Raw genomic sequence first — 16,588 nt, forward strand, 5'->3', positions numbered from 1 at the left:
TTTGAACATATGATGATGCATTTTGTAAACTGTAATTGCTATTTTAAATAAACTTTAGCTCACACAGTCTGGTGAGGTTGCACTCCAATTCAGCAGCTGTTTCACATACAAGCCTCAGATTGGGAGGAAAACATGGCAATACGTTATGGGCCCCTCACCTTATGCTCCACAGGCAATCCTTGCCTAGCTGCATGTTTCTGCTAAATAAAACTGCCAGCACTGAGAGTCAATATTATTATTGCTATTTTAGCATCAATCATTAGGTTTCAGAGCCAACACTCAGTTGAGCTGAATGGAGTATAGCGCTGCGCTATAGTTTCAGGCCTGGCTAACTGCGCAGGGGAAATTTTTCTTTGCCTCCCTAACCGCTAGAAAATTTTTAAAAAACCCAAAATTATCAGTATCTATAGAACCAGGTGGGGCCAAAGGCCCTGCACTATGGCATACAAGTAAATACCAGCTTAGTTTTCAGGAGGGCAGCAAATTGGTAATGGTGCTGGTTGTTAATGATGCCCAGAAGCCAAGGAGGTAAGTGCTGGATTTATTTTTATAGCAATCAGCATTCACCACATCAATTACACAGCTCTTTTATTTTGGCAGAGTAAGGCCCAAGGAGACTGTTAACCTCATCGATGGTAGTTTGACCTCCTGCTCCGCACAGGCCATAGAGGGTCACGCTGTAGTACTTCCTGGGTCAAGCCCACAACCTAGGGCTGAGCTAGCGCATAGCATTTAGAAAGCCATCCAAGCATGACTGAAGCACCAGATGGTAGCACATCCGCCACAGCCCTTTGTAATCTGTTCCAATGGTTAATCAGCCTCTGGGATGCTGGAAGCCCATGTGCCAGCCCATGCCAAGACCCCTCGGCCTCACTGACCAATGCATAGCTGGAAACCAGTCTGGCTTAAAATAGATGTTAACACACCGGTAACACCGCTATGTTGCTAAGAATGTGATTAGTATTTAGACTTGATGACATGACTGTAGGATGCTGCACGCCTTGGTCTCACTTATAACATCGCAGTCCATGGTATAAAGTGATGCAGAGTGTTTGCATTGTAAACCTCTGTAACTGTGTAACTCAGGGGTGGCTGGGGTTACCATATTTCAACAATCAAAAAAGAGGACGGGAGGAGCCCCGCCCTAGCCCCGCCCCTGTCCTAGCCCCGTCCTGTCCTAGCCCCGCCCCTGCCCCTTCCACTCCCTCCCACTTCCTGCCCCCTCAGAACCCCCAACCCTCCCCCCCACTCCTTGTCCCCTGACTGCCCCCCAGGACTCCACCCCCTCCCTAAGCCTCCCTGCCTCTTGTCCCCTGACTGCCTCCTCCTGAGACCTTCCCCACATCCTAACTGGCCCCCTAGGACCCTACCCCCCTACCTGTCCCCTGACTGCCCCAACCCTTATCCACACCCCCACCCCCTGACAGCCCCCCCCCCCCAGAACTCCTGACCCATCTAAACCCCTCTGCTCCCTGTCCCCTGACTGCCCCCTCCTGGGACCCCTGCTCCTAACTGCCCTCCAGAACCCCACCCCCTACCTAAGCCTCCCTGTTCCTTATCCCCTAACTGCCCCCTCCTGAGACACCCCCCCCCACCTGTACCCTGACTGCCCAAAACCTTACACCCCCAACCCCCGGACAGCCCCCCCCGAACTCCCTGACCCATCCAACCCTCCCCCCTGCTCCCTGTCTCTTGATTACCCCCCCCCCAGAACCTCCCTGCCGCTTCTCTGGTCCCCGGCCCCCTTACTGTGCTGCTCGACAGCGGGGGAGGGCAGCAGGGTTGGAGCTCCAGACGAGTGCAGGGAGGGGGGGGAGGGAGGGAGACGAGGGGGGGTGTCAAGTTTCAGGAGGGAGGAGGGGGACGTGCAGAAGGGCTCTGGCTCCGGCTTTTGGAGCACTGGCTGCTCTGTAAGCCGCACGCACGCTCTGCATGGGGGGGGGAGGAGGGGAAGTCCGGACATTGACAAATTCCCTCCGGACGCTATTTTTAACCCGAAAAAGCCGGACATGTCCGGGGGAATCCGGACGAATGGTAACCCTAGGGGTGGCAAACTACAGCCCGTGGGCCGCATCCGGCCTGTCAGGGCTTTGGATCCGGCCTGCAGGATTGCCAGCCCCACGCTGCTCCCAGAAGCGTCTGTCACCACATCCCTGTGGCTCCTGGGGGATGGGGAGGCAGAGGGCTCTGCGTGCAGCCCTCGCCTGCAGGCACCGCCCCCCCCCCCCAGCTCCCATTGGCCAGGAATGGAGAACCGCAGCCAATGGGAACTTCGGAGGAGGTACATGCAGGTGAGGGCAGTGCGCAGAGCCCTCTGCCCCCACCCTTCCCTCAGGGGCTGCGGGGACATGGTGCTGGCCGCTTCCAGGAGCGGCACAGGGCTAAGGCAGGCAGGGAGCCTGCCATAGCTCCACTGCACGCCGCTGCCACCCTGGAGCCGCTCAAGGTAAGCAGCGCTGGCCCTGAGCCCCCTCCCACACCCCGAACCCGCTGCCCTGAGCCCCCTCCCACACCTCACACTCCCTCGCACACCCCAACCCCCTGCCCCAGCCCTACATTCATGGCCCTGCATACAATTTCCCCACCCAGAGGTCACCCTTGGGCCAAAAAGTTTGCTCATCTCGGTGTAACTCACCAAACAGGAAATAAGCATTAATCAGTGTAAAGTGCTGGTCCTGCACACAATAAGGCCCATTGCAACCAAACGAGCCATTGTGAAACATGAGAGGACAAAGACTTTGTTGCACCGACATATGTTCCATCAGTTTGAACTCCAGGGGAAGGGAATTAAAAATGCCTCAGAGTAAGGAACTGGGCCCCCCCATGCTGAGGGGCACGCGGGGGGGGGGGAGAGCGCAAGATTTCTAAGCATTTTACAACAGCATCTATTACCTTCTGAAACCTAAGAAAGACTAACTTATTTATGTGTATATATCTTTAACTGTGCACATAATTAATTATTAATTCAGGAAAAGAAACGAGCATTAATTATTATAGGATGTTGTGAAGGACAAAACTATAACAGGGTTAAAAAAAGAACTAGATAAGTTCAAGGCAGATAGGTCCGTGAGTGGCTATTAGCCAGGATGGGCAGGGATGCAACCCCCCATGCCCTGGATGTCCTTAGCCTCTGATTGCCAGATGCTGGGAGTGGATGAATCACTCGATAATTGCCTGTTCTGTTCATTCCCTCTGAAGCACCTTGCATTGGCTACTGCTGGAAGACAGGATACTGGTCTAGATGGACCATTGGTCTGATGCACTATGGCTGTTCTTAAGTTGTTTTTGGTGAGAGCTCTGGGGTGCCACTAACCTGAGATAAGTGACTGGTCCTATGGGACTGGGAGTACCCTGAATAGTGTTGTGTAAGGGACCATGTATCGCAAAGGCAAGCTTGCCCTGGGGGGGGCGAGATAATCCAGAGTGCTCAAGGGGCCTGTTCCTGACTCCATATTAAGGCTGTTGAGGAGTTCACACTTGTTACTTGGTTGGTGAACTCTAAGCATAGAACTCATAACCAAGTGGGGGCTAGCAGCTTGACAGTCTGCCCTAAGGTGGCACCCATGTTCATGAGCCTCTCCAGATAGCTTGACAACCTCAGTGTTAAAAATGTGCACCTTATATCTAGGCTGAATGTGTCTAGTGCTAGCTTCCAGCCACTGGCGCTTGTTTCGGCTTTGTCCGGTAGACTGACGAGCTCTCTATTCTCAGATGTCTCCATGTATGTACTTACAGACCATGAACAAATCACCTGGTTGCCATCTCTTCAACGAACTGAACTTCAAAGAGCCTCTCACAAGTCCTCCTATTCTTATTTTTTTTATTAGCGTATTTCACACGGACGTAAGTTTTCACGTTACATTGCATGTGTGAACATAAACAAACAGCCACTAATACACGCGGGGTGTGACACAGACACACACACACACACACACACACACAAACCCCAAAGGGACTTCTGAAACTGAAACACACACTCTGGCTAATTGCTGCATGTATGGGGCGTGCGCCAGGCTGCTGCTCACATGACCCACACCGCGTAGACTGAGTAGAGGTGGCACAACTGTGGTAGCGTTGAAAACAGTGATCGTCTTTTACGGAGTACAAACCGAGCAAGAGTAATGAACGGCTGGGGCCTACTGTGGCCCGCAGAGCCAGGCAACGGGAAGGGCAAAATAGCAGTGGGCTCACAAGAACGTAGCAGGTAGCAGTAGGGTCACGGGTGAAATACGAACCATTGCCACCAGGGGTGTAGCTGAAAAGGGCCACGACAGATTGATTTTGGTGACCCAGCAGGCCGAGTTCTGACCCCCATATTGGTTGTACTCCAGTGCAACGCCATTGACATCACTGGAGTCGTCCCTCATTTACATGGGTGGAAAGTGGTTCAGAACCAGGCCAAAGTTGCATCCTCTGCCTTCAGATGTCTATGTGTAGCCCCTCGTGCACGTCAAACGCAGGAACAGTGGAACGACAGGGACCAATGTCACTATTTTATACACAGATGCTCCTGGGCGGCTCACGCAGGAGATAACAATGAAGTTAATTTGTGCACCACTGTGTGTGGAACCTGGTCCTCTGCGAAGTCCAGTTATGGACAGTAAGACAGTGCAAATGCCTTACCCGTGCTCCAGAGTGCTGAGTGAGGCAGAGAGCAGTGGGGAAGAGGGAAAGGTCAGGGGAAAACAGTTGAGTGTTGGGACGAGCGGCGTGAGAATGCAACACCGATTGTTCTGGACTGGGCTAGTATGAGGCGAATCAAAGGTACTGAGCCAACTAAGCACATTTCTGCTGAGATCTACCCAGTGTTAGTGGCACCAGAATCAAAACTCAACCTCAGCCGCGTCTTATAGTCCCAGCTGCTGTCACACTCCTTTGAGATCATGCCTTTCAAGCACTGGTTGCTGGGAACCAACCATACAACACGACTTTAAATTTCATTCACAGCATCAGCCACATCCTCCCTTTAGTCGGCCACGCCCAACTCCTGTTTGATGCCATGACACCCGAGGTTGGGCTACTGTCCTTTCAGAGCTGCGTGCCTGGGCTTGTCGATGCTGTGCCTGGTGGCGGATCTGACTGACAGGTGGCAGATTTGGTTTGCTAACCAAGGGCATGATACAAAGCCCATTGAAGTTGATGGAAAGGCTCCCACACAAATGATCTGTTCGACTGAACCGTGGAAGCTACAGGCAGAAAAGATCAGTTACCCCGCTAACTGTTCCGGTCACTGATGCAGGAGACGCCCTCTTTGACTCAGAGTTCAGGGCAGAATTTTGGGCCAAGCCACCATGTTGAGCAGTGGCCTGGCCCTTGGTGCTATGTATGTGCTAGAACCCAGTACAGTGACCCTGGGTGGTTTAGCTGTGGTCATATACACAGCGGCTTAAGGCCTCCTAAAAACACACGGTGACTGTCTTACTCTCAGCTGAAACGCAATGGTGCTAAGAGACACAGTCGAGAGCGAATGCTGGGATCATCTGTCAGGCTGAGGTGGGCATAGCCTGTGATCTCAGGGGCTAGGCACTGAACACAGGGGCTGGCATCCTCCCAAGTGTCTCTGCTTTTCAGTAGCGTTCTCCTGCTAGCCCCCACTGAATTAACTTTGCATCAGGAACTAGGCCTATGTTTATAGCCAGGTCCAATTATTCAATCTTCCTTTGCCACAATGGGACAGAGCTAAATTTAAAAATCAGAGATGGGGCCGAGCCACAAAGGTCAGTTCCGAGGGGGCTGGCCGGGGCCAAAGTTTTAGGTTAGCCTAGTGCAGAAATTGGAGACGGTCCCAGAATTTGGAAGCTTCCCACCCCCATCAGAGCGTCCCACCTGAAGCAAACCGGAAAACGCAGAGGGTACATAACAGGCAGCAGCATGACACAGAACACAGACGTGTTACGGCCGAGCAGACAGCAGTGGAGGTGCAGAGGATGATGGGAGGTTTGGCTGCAGCCATGGTTTATTTTTCTTACACACTGGCTCTGCTTCCCCTCTGGCTGTCCTGCTATTGTTACAAAGTAGCTGTGGAACAAATACATTTGAGCTATGCTTAATGATGCTCAGGGGGCAAAGCCTGCTGCACCAGGCTGGACTTTCAGAGAAAGGCGACTGTGGCACACATTCAAACTGCAGCGTTTCACACAGCACAGAAGGGCCTGGCCAACATTTTCCACCTCTCAGGGCCTAAAGCCACATTCAGGCTTCCAGCTAAGAGCCTCATCCTGCCAGGTGCATTCTCGGGTGGAGGGGGCGGGGTCAGCTGTCTTTAGCAGCCTCGTTTCCATGCTGCTGAATAGGGATTTGATGCTGAACTGTAGGCCACCCCTAATTAGAACAGTTTGACCTATGAACCCGCAGTCTCATCCTTTTGACAATGGAGTATTGAGTGTGTGAGCGGTTCTATTGGGTGAAGCCTTTGGAGCTGCGTGGGGCCCTCCCCAGAGTCAGCCTCCCAGAAGCCGTCATTCTCTTTAAAAAATAAATAAATACAAGGATAAGAAATGAAACCTTTAAATATGTCCATCGTTGTGTGCCCGTCTCCCGTCATCGCTTTGCCATGGTACAGGCTGTTCAATTAGGATTAAGAAGAAACAAACCAACCACTATTTTAAATGCACTTTTTCCCTCGGCTTTTTTTTTTTTTTTTTTTTTAGAACAAATGGATTTCTTTTTGTTCTGTTCTAATGTCAAGATACCCCCCAGGAGAGTGGATGGGATTTTTCTCTACAACGGAGCAGGGTTAGGTTACTGATCAGCAAATCTCAGATGCCCAGAACTTCTCCAAAGCCCTTAATGGCACCCTGACCACCTTCCCCTTTTTAAAAACGACACTCACAACTTTTTCCTACAATCCTCTGCCAACTTGAGTCATTTGGTTTGATAGTAAACATTCCGCTGGCGTTTCTGTTGATCAGTCACTGTCTGTCACTTAGAAAGCTTAGAAGTTTAAAACAGGGCTTACTAGGGTGGAGGGGGGAATTGGAGGTCAGCATCACAGATAGTCATCCTCGCTGGAAGGGGAAATGGGACTCGAGCCCTCAAGATCAGAGTCGGATGAGCTTTCTGAAGGGGTCCGGATCATCTTCCACATCTGGGCAGAAAAGGTTCTGCCCCAGCTGCAGGGGTATCCCACAGGCCTCAGCTGGTGAATTAGCTCCAGGGCCACCTGCCAGTGGCTTCTTTCAGTTCACTTGCTGCTGCCCTTTGCGCTCCTCTGTTTGCTCATGGCTGTTAACATCTGACTGATGTACGAGGTCAAGAGGTCATCCATCTTGTAGCCCTGGGAGGAAGTTATGAGAGATCAGACACATCACCCAGACAGCCTAACTGCTGGTCGCTGGATCATGTCCTTGAATGCCTTTGGTATGAACTATCACCAGGCTTATCAATGACCCTCCTCCCCACCACGACAGCCTTGAACCTCGCCTGATAGAGGCCTAGAACCAGGGGACAGTCGTCAGTCAATGAAAAGATGTCAAGTTCGAAACCCATACAAGGAAATATTTTTTCACACACGCTTAATTGGACTGTGGAAAACTCTGCCACAGGAAGTTGTTGTGGCCAAGAACTCAGCCAGGTTCAAAAAGGGTTTTGATAATTATACAGTTATCAAGAATCGCTGGAGTAATTATAATTAATGGCAATAAATGTTGGAAGGGATATTAAACCTCATGCTTCAGTGCTTAAGCTAATCTCTACCTATTAGAGATCAGGGTCAGACATCATGTGCAAGCAGATTACCCCACATCAGTCTACAGTGGGGTTCTTCCATCTTCCTGTGTAGCAGCTGGTGCTGGCTATGGTTGGGGACAAGATACTGAACTAGACAGAGCTTGGGTCTGATTCAGTCTGGCAAGTCCTCTGCTCCGATGGGGGCGGAGAGCTAAAAACCAGACTGTGATGCTCTCGTGTCACCCAGAGCGAGCCATTACAGGGTATCACTGACTCTGGTTCACTATGGGATGGTGGGCAGAGAAGCTTAGTACTGGATTTAAGACTTGAACTAGGCCCCCAGCATATCTGCTCTGAGCTGCATGCTAGTCAGTTCCAGAGTGCCCAGCACCAGACTGCTACAGTGGTGATTCTGCCTGTTTGGCTTGCTATAAAGCACCTCAAGCTTTTAATACACCTGGTGACTAGCCTGGCTGAACATTCAGAGCCCTCACCCACTGACAAGGGACGCCAGTCAGGGTAACAGGCTAAGCCATTAGTACTGGCCTGGGCAAAGCTGGAATGGAGTCTATGCACCGATCCTCTGCTGGTGTAAATCGGTGCAGCTCCACTGACACCAGCGGAGGGTTTGGCCCTTGTGAGTACGTAGCACAGCTTATGGCCTCTGTTCCTGCCCTCACGTCCAGGAAGCTGATAAATGAATTTATCCTGCACACTTGGCCACCTCATTTGCCTTCTGTCCATCAATCCATCTCCACAGTCCAACATCCCAGGCCTCTGAGCAGCTTCATAGAATCATAGAATACCAGGGTTGGAAGGGACCTCAGGAGGTCATCTAGTCCAACCCCCTGCTCAAAGCAGGACCAATTCCCAACTAAATCATCCCAGCCAGGGCTTTGCCAAGCCGGGCCTTAAAAACCTCCAAGGAAGGAGACTCCACCACCTCCCTAGGTAACGCATTCCAGTGCTTCACCACCCTCCTAGTGAAATAGTATTTCCTAATATCCAACCTGGACCTCCCACACTGCAACTTGAGACCATTGCTCCTTGTTCTGTCATCTGCCACCACTGAGAACAGCCAAGCTCCATCCTCTTTGGAACCCCCCTTCAGGTAGTTGAAAGCAGCTATCAAATCCCCCCTCACTCTTCTCTTCTGGAGACTAAACAATCCCAGTTTCCTCAGCCTCTCCTCATAAGTCATGTGCTCCAGACCCCTAATCATTTTTGTTGCCCTGCGCTGGACCCTTTCCAATTTTTCTACATCCTTCTTGTAGTGTAGGGCCCAAAACTGGACACAATACTCCAGATGAGGCCTCATCAATGTCGAATAAAGGGGAATGATCACGTCCCTCGATCTGCTGGCAATGCCCCTACTTATACAGCCCAAAATGCCGTTAGCCTTCTTGGCAACAAGAGCACACTGTTGACTCATATCCAGCTTCTCGTCCACTGTGACCCCCTAGGTCCTTTTCTGCAGAACTGCTTCCTAGCCATACGGTCCCTAGTCTGTAGCAGTGCATAGGATTCTTCTGTCCTAAGTGCAGGACTCTGCACTTGTCCTTGTTGAACCTCATCAGGTTTTTTTTGGCCCAATCCTCTAATTTGTCTAGGTCCCTCTGTATCCGATCCCTACCCTCCAGTATATCTACCACGTGTGTCATCTGCAAACTTGCTGAGAGTGCAGTCCACACCATCCTCCAGGTCATTGAAAAGGAAACAGCAGCTGTTTATTAATCAGCCTGCTCCAGAAACCTGCCCCCCTCTTGCAAAATGCAGAATTACTTCCAAAACTGCCCCTGCCTGAAGCCCGTTTCAGTCCCGCACCAGTAACAGCTGTGCTAGACCCAGTGATGTCTTAGCCTTAGCGTGCAGGGCTGGGAAGGGGAGCTCCATGCAGGGGACATGTTTAGTGAGCTCACTGACTCTCTGCCGCACACTGCTGTTCTTCCATTTCAAAACCCGTTGGCCCAGACGCTCGGACACAGGCAACATGACACGAAAAGGGGATTTGAACCCGGGGTGCGGCTTTGGAGGTTTAGCCTTCAGTTCATTCCCCCCCCTTGCTCTCTGTGCTCAGTGACCGACCGAGAACCCTGGACTCTCCTTACCAGCGACGTTTCACAGAGCAGTTTGCTTCCCCGCACCAGGTTGCCAATGGTTATGTGAAAGTACGTGTTGCCGCTGCTCCAGTTGGAGATCTTGGTGAAGGGATGAGTTGTGAGAATATCCTAAGAGGCGCAGAAGGACAGTTAGATACTTAGAACATGTGCTGAACCCCCAGCAGCTCACCCCTCATTTCCCTCTGGGCTTCCCACCCCAACAAACCAAACACATTTCCTGAGGTGAGATGGTCCCACCAGCCCCCGTCCCCACCCCCAGAAACCAAGAGGTCAGAGTCGGAGAGACCAGTGGGGTTTCTTGCCTTTTTCCTATAGCCCACAGTCATTGTTGGAGACAGGCCCGAGGACTAGAGGAACCATGGGTCTGAGCCACCAGGCAATTCTTATGCGCTTAGCCAGGAGGTCATCTAAGGTTGGCCCCGGTCCGGGTCTGAGCCACAGCTCACTGACAACAATGAAGGACTCGGAAAGGAACTAGTGCGTTATCCAGGCTGGGTTTCCATGTCCCAAGCAATGGTGCTCCAAAGCCAGAGGTGGACAAACTACAGCCCACGGGCCACATCTGGCCCACAGGAACATCCTATCCAGCCCCTGAGCTCCCAGCCGGGGAGGCTAGCCCTCAGCCCCTCCCCCGCAGCCTCAACTTGCTCTGGATGGCTCGCTGCGGCCAGGCGGTGTGGCTGCCAGTCTTGCTGCTCTGAGCGGCATGGTAAGGGGGCGGGGAGCGGTGGGGTTGGATAAGGGGCAGGAGGTCCCGGGGGGGCAGTCAGGGGACAGGGAGCAGGGGGCGGTTGGCTGGGGCGGAGGTTCGGGGGGGGGCGGTCAGGGGACGGGGAACAGGGGGTGCTGGATAGGCGTGGGAGTCCTGGGGGGACTGTCAGGGAGCGGGGGTGTGGATAGGGGTCCGGGCAGTCAGGGGACAGGGAGCAGGCGGGGTTGGATAAGGGGTGTGGTTCCAGGGGGCAGCTGGGGTGGGGGTGTGGATAGGGGAAAGGGCAGTCAGGGGACAGAGAGCAGGCGGGGTTGGATAGGCATGGGAGTCCCAGGGGGGGGCGGTCAGGGGGCAGGGGTGCGGATAGAGGTCAGGGCAGTCAGGGGACAGGGAGCAGGGAGGGTTTGATAGGGGGTGGGGTCCTGGGGGGCGGTCAGGGGACAAGGAGCAGGGGGGTTGGATGGGTTGGGGATTCTGAGGGGGGCAGTCAGGGGGCTGGAAGTGGGACGGGGTGGATAGGGGGCAGGAGCCAGGCTGTTTGGGGAGGCACAGCTTTCCCTACCCGGCCCTCCATACAGTTTCACAACCCTGATGTGGCCCTCGGGCCAAAAACTTTGCCCCCCCCGGCCTAAGCCTTTTGCTCTGGGAAGTCTGTTCCCCGGCACAATGCAGCTCAGCCTCTGGAAGTGCTTCCTGCTCTTCAGCGTCTATTGCCCATGACTTCATTTCAGCCTCTCAGGCCTAACCGTAGCCCCTGGGGCCACCCTAAACAACCCCCTGCCTTGCTGTTTGCAAACGCCAGCTGTCGGCTGTGTCTCCCTTCCTCATCATTTAGCCAGGCAGGCTACACACTCCAGTGATGTGTGTACCTAACACCACTTTCCATTAAACGTAAGAGCCATTTCGCTACAGTGACCATATTTCCTAAAGTAAAAACGGAATGGCCTGGGGCTTGCCAGAGCCACCCCCCCCCACCACCGCCACCTGGGACTAGGGCCGACCCTGAGGAGCTCCACGCTGCCCACAACTGGAGTTGACCCCCCCCAAGCTCTGTGCCTTCTGCAGCTGGGGCAGAGCCGCCTCTGCCTGGCACCTCGCGTCACTGCCCCCACAACGTTCCTCCGCGCCGGGGCGCACCCGGCTTTTTTGGTAAATTGGGCATTTCTTCGTTTGCTCTTCCCCAAACAGGACAAAGGCCCATTTTTGTCAAAAAAGTCGGAATGGCCAGTACAGAGCTTAAAAAGGGGCCTGTCCCGGCCAAAATGGGACGTATGGGCACCCTCCATTTTGCACAGAGGGCTAGCTGGGGCTGGGCCGTGTGCAGCTGTTGGCAGGTACAAAAGCACAATGTCGAGGGAACTGCCTCTGCACCAGGAGAGAGTTTGCACATCCGATGGCTGCAATCTTTGCAGTCAGGAGAGCAAACCACCGCAAGGGGAGCAGGGAAAGGGGTGAGAGAGGAGGAGCAGTAGCTCTGCCTCCGACCACACTAGCCAGCTGAGCACTCACAGGGATATTGCACATCAGGGAGGGCCGGGCAGGATCGTGGCTGGGGCAGAGTGCTTCCACACCCTCATCATGGACGCAAATCTGGCCCATGGCACTTGCAGTGCAAATGATGGCAGGAGCAGTGAGCCCCACCTTGTGTCAGCATGTCCCTTTCAGAAACCCCAGAATCACGGCCCAAGTGTTCAGACTTCCACCCAAGTGGCCTGACTTTCCAAGGTGCTGAGTGCCTGCAGCTCCTGTCAACCTCACAAGAAGCAGAGGAGACTTGGTACCTTTGCGAATCAGGCCATTTATTTAGATGCCTAATGTTACCCCCGCCCGCAGTTCGCTAACGTTAGCCCTGGGAGGCGCACGGCCCCGTTGCATGTGGTGGAGCTTTCCGCAGGTAGTAACTGGTGGCGTCTGGCTTACCTTGGTTTTGGGATCTATGAGGCTGACTCCATGCTTGTTGATGGCAATTAAAAGGATCTCTGGGTAATTTGGCTCGGTAGTTTGCTGTTACAAATGAGACGAAGCAGTCACATGAAAAGGCCTGGAAGATTGGACAACTCGTGGCTGAGGGCCCCTCCCGTCAGACCAACAGAAGGAGCGCCCTCATGGCGAGAATCCCACTGCATTTTAGCTCGCTCGTGGGTTCTCTCTAGTTTATCCTTTTAAGGAAGCTCAAAATAAATCAAAGCCTCTTCACTGCTATGGTAACAGCCATCCAGCTAATGATGAGTCTCCCCACCCCTGCCCCAAACAGCTGGTGATTAATGAGTAAGTGATTAGCGGCTTTAAAATTCCTTCTTTTCCATTTCTTTCCCCACCCAGTTTGCCAATGGAAGCAGCTGGTAGGGGAGCCATCCTGCCCGAGGAATGGGTGAGCTGGAATGCAGTGGGAAGCCCCAGGTGGCCCTTCCCTCCTCAGATCACCTCTTCTGGATGCATGGACTCTCCTGTCCTTAGTACCTCTGGTCTGAAGGAATCCTGGGCCAACTGCACCATTCCCCTTTGCTCGGCCTACCTTTGGCTTTAGGTTCCTTAGTGCTGGTCAGAGATGCTAGGCAGACAGTTCTGGAGACTCAGGACCAGATCCTCAAAGGTATGGAGGCACCTAACTCCCAAAGGCAGCCCAGAACCAAGAAGGGCAGTGGCAATGCAGACTTCCCCACACACCCAGCCATTCTGCCTCCACCTCATCCAGGAAGAACCAAGTCAAGGGGTAGGAAGCAAGGTCTTGTGGCTAGGACAATGAACGGGGACTCGGGAGACCTGCGATCCATTCCTGGCTCATCCATCGACTCCTTGGCTGACTGTAGGCAAGTCGCTTAAAGCAGAACTTGCAAAAGCTCTTAAGTGGCTTAGGAGCCCAAGTCCCATTGAAAATCTCACTCTACCCTGTGCCTCAGTTCCCCATCTGTAAAATGGCAATAGTCGCACTGTCCTCCCGCACAGAGGACAGATCCACGCATGAGTGGAAGGTCCTCAGATAACGATGAGTACCATGGAAATATCTAATTAGAGGGAGCGAGCTGGCAAACGAGTCTACGTGGCCCAGGCAGGGGCCACCGAACAGCCATCAGTTCTTCCCTTTAGAATTCCTTATACTCTGTCAGGGGGAGGAGCTGTGAGAACCAACCAATTCCCGGGGTCCGTGCGCCTGCCAGATGACCCACACAATGGAATCTGTACCTTCACTTCAAAGAAGGCTGATCCAAACGTAGGCCACTTGAAGACAATCTTTAGGAAGGCAAGCTTGGCTTCTTCTCTTGTTTTGCCTGCATGCTTATTGAAATACGCCACAATGGACTGCAAAGGACAACATGACATTACTGAAGGGCTTGCCAGACCACCTGGGAACGAGGACATTTGAATACAAAGAGCATCATGACACACAGATGTCATGTTATTCCTGCCACAAAACATCAGACTTTCCCGTCCTGTTTTACCAGAAATCCACCATGCCCTCACCTGCGCATTAGCTATTGGGCCAGTGCACGAGCCTGAAAAGACCTTATCCGTTATTTTTCCATCTTCCAGCCAGTACAGGTTTGAGTATATCCACAAGGGCTTTGTCCAGGGTGAGGCAGGACAGACTTGTGGTTAACGCACTGGGCTAGCACCTGGAAGAGCTGGATTCAATTCCCAGCTTTGATACGGACTCCTTGTATCATCTGGAACAAGTCACTTAATCTCTCTGTGCCTTGGTTCTCCACACGTTAAAAGAGGGATAATCAATCTTCGCTTCCTTTGTCTGTCTTGAATGTAAGCGCTGTAGGACCGGGATTGTCTCGTACCAGGTGCTTATACACTGCCCCGCAAAATGGGACCCTGCTCTTTGCTGGGCCCTAAGTGCTGCTATAATAGTAATAGCTACCTATCGTGTAAGTGTAACCTACTAGTGTGTGTGCGTTACCCGACCCACTCTGTGCATGGCTGGCAGAGCATTGATTGTGTTCCCGCCCCACCTAGAGAGGTTTAGCTCAAGCTGATATACTCCTGCTTTTAGCTCTGGAGGTCCCCGGTTCAGTCCCTGCTGCGTTGGACAGGATGGCAGTGGTCACACAAGCTTATCGAGATGCTTTACCCACCGCACCGTTCTCTGAGCCTGGCTCGGTGTTATCAAGGCCGTTCCTTACCCTTTTCCAGTCGTCCGGAGAGAGCTGCCGGAGAAGATCCTGAGGCACCAGCTCCTTCAGGAGCTTGGGGATGCTGGGGAAGTAGGACTTGTCATCCTCAAACTTCACCCTGTAGATCAGAGCTGCCAGCTGTAAGACCTCTTCCCGGGTACACTTGTGGTAGCCACGCAGGTACTTTGGTAATTCCTGCACACGAAAGCGTTTCACAAGGTAACGGGGGCGGCCACAAACATCCAGGTTCTCAGAGACGTCCTTTTGTCCTCAGAGACAGAGGCTGTTTGAATGGCAGCACCCAACCGTCCCAAGACAAATGCCAAGTAGACGCTGGCTAACGGAAATCTAGCAGATCGGCAGCTATAGAAGGGAGCTGCTTGAAAGCCGGCTGTGCTAGTGCAGTATCTTCAGTCTTTTCCATCCCACAACCCAACCCCCTCCTGGTACCCCCACTTAGCTGGGACCCCTTTCTCCTTCAGAAACCCTGGAAAGGCACAATGGTTGGTGGCCCTGGGGACGGGGGTTGCAAAGCTCAGACCGAGACACTTTGCACTACTGCAGCCAGGGATCAGGGCTCGATAAAACAGGGGCTCTCCTGCTCTCTGCCCCACCTTTGAAATGAACCCAAGTCTAACAGCTTTGGGGATTTGAGTGAAAAACATGAATCTTAGCGATGAATCCTGGGTAAAACACTGGATCTGCAGAGCCGGAGCCTCGGTGAAGCCGGATCTGAACCTGAAGCTCCATGTCATGACTGGCCCAAAATGAGGGGAACCAAACCTGCTCCTGAACTACCACCCCACAAGCACTGTGGATAAGCTGGAATCTGGTTCTGAGGCACCAGGCAGGCAGGCTCATCCCCAATAGGTCTTCTCCGCTGCACTGCTGGTGGCGGCTGAGGCCTCTCCCTGCTTTATTTTACACCTGTTTGTTTCTTCCTTCAATCACACCCCCCCCCGCCCACTTCTGCCCTTTCAGCATGTGAGTTACAGCCAGTTCCTTGAGCAGGGCCGGCTCCAGGCAGCAGCCGAGCAAGCTGGTGCTTGGGGCGGCAGCTTGTAGGAGGCGGCATTCCGCCCAATCCTAGGGCGGCACGGCCGCTTTTTTTGTTTTTGTTTGTTGTTGTTTCGCTCCGGCCGTCCTGTAGGGGGCAGCGGCGTGGAGGACGGGAGCGCCCTGCAGCAAGCCCGGCAGGGCAGCCCGCATCTTTCCCTCCCAGCCGACCGGAGCGATGCGGAGCCCTCCCGGCAAGGGGCACGGTAGGAGGGGCCGCGTGGCAGCGCCCCACTGAAGCCCTGGCCGCCCCCCTTCTCTCTCTCCCCCCGCTTTCTCCCCCTCCCCCCGCTAGCTGGGGCACATCTGCAGGGTAGGGAGTCCCCCTGCACCCTGGCTCCGGCCGCGCCGCAGGTTTTTTTTTTTTTTTTGGTTTGCTATTCTGGCCACCGCAGGTTTTTTTTTGTTTTTTTGTTTTTGCTCGGGGCGGCCAGAAAGCCAGAGCCGGCCCTGTCCTTGAGGTGTAACTTACAGCACCATTTACCTCTTACAATCTTAGAGATCTCTTCTATGGCTGCCATCACAGCAATAACTAAGAGCTTCCCAGGTAAATTCAATCTATATGGGGAATTCCCCAATGGAGTTCATGGCGTTGGCTGCCGTTCACTCCTCTCTAGTTATGGAGGAACTGCCTGGGAACTGCAATATTTTTCTGAAATCATCATTGTAATGGGGCGGGCGGAAATGTTTAGTTAAAGCACCAGCTCTGGGTTAGCTTGGGCACCTCTAGATGCTCATCTCTCAGCCAGACCGCTTTGACCAAGGCCATTTTAGCTCACACTCTAAGGCTAGGTCTATACTACCCGCCTGAATCGGCGGGTAGAAATCGACCTCTCGGGGATCGATTTATCGCGTCCCGTTGGGACGCGACAATCAATCCCCGAATCGGCGCTCTTACTCCACCAGCGGAG

At 53.2% G+C, this 16,588-nt stretch overlaps 1 protein-coding gene across 5 annotated transcripts in view; it reads right to left on the reverse strand.

Annotated features, from left to right (window-relative positions):
* Nucleotides 1-6,491: 6,491 nt before the first annotated feature.
* Nucleotides 6,492-16,588, reverse strand: part of MYO7A (myosin VIIA) — a 179,747-nt gene continuing 169,650 nt past the window's right edge. For all 5 annotated transcript variants that reach the window (XM_065581742.1, XM_065581741.1, XM_065581740.1 and 2 more), the window contains 5 exons: nucleotides 14,631-14,816; nucleotides 13,684-13,800; nucleotides 12,421-12,504; nucleotides 9,777-9,896; nucleotides 6,492-7,276 (listed from right to left, as the gene is read on the reverse strand). In XM_065581742.1, the coding sequence (XP_065437814.1) occupies nucleotides 7,184-7,276; nucleotides 9,777-9,896; nucleotides 12,421-12,504; nucleotides 13,684-13,800; nucleotides 14,631-14,816 (600 nt within the window). In that variant the 3' untranslated portion in view covers nucleotides 6,492-7,183. The remainder of the gene's footprint in view (nucleotides 7,277-9,776; nucleotides 9,897-12,420; nucleotides 12,505-13,683; nucleotides 13,801-14,630; nucleotides 14,817-16,588) is intronic.

Source organism: Chrysemys picta, chromosome 1 (assembly GCF_011386835.1).
Source record: "Chrysemys picta bellii isolate R12L10 chromosome 1, ASM1138683v2, whole genome shotgun sequence".
Lineage (NCBI taxonomy): Eukaryota > Metazoa > Chordata > Testudines > Emydidae > Chrysemys > Chrysemys picta.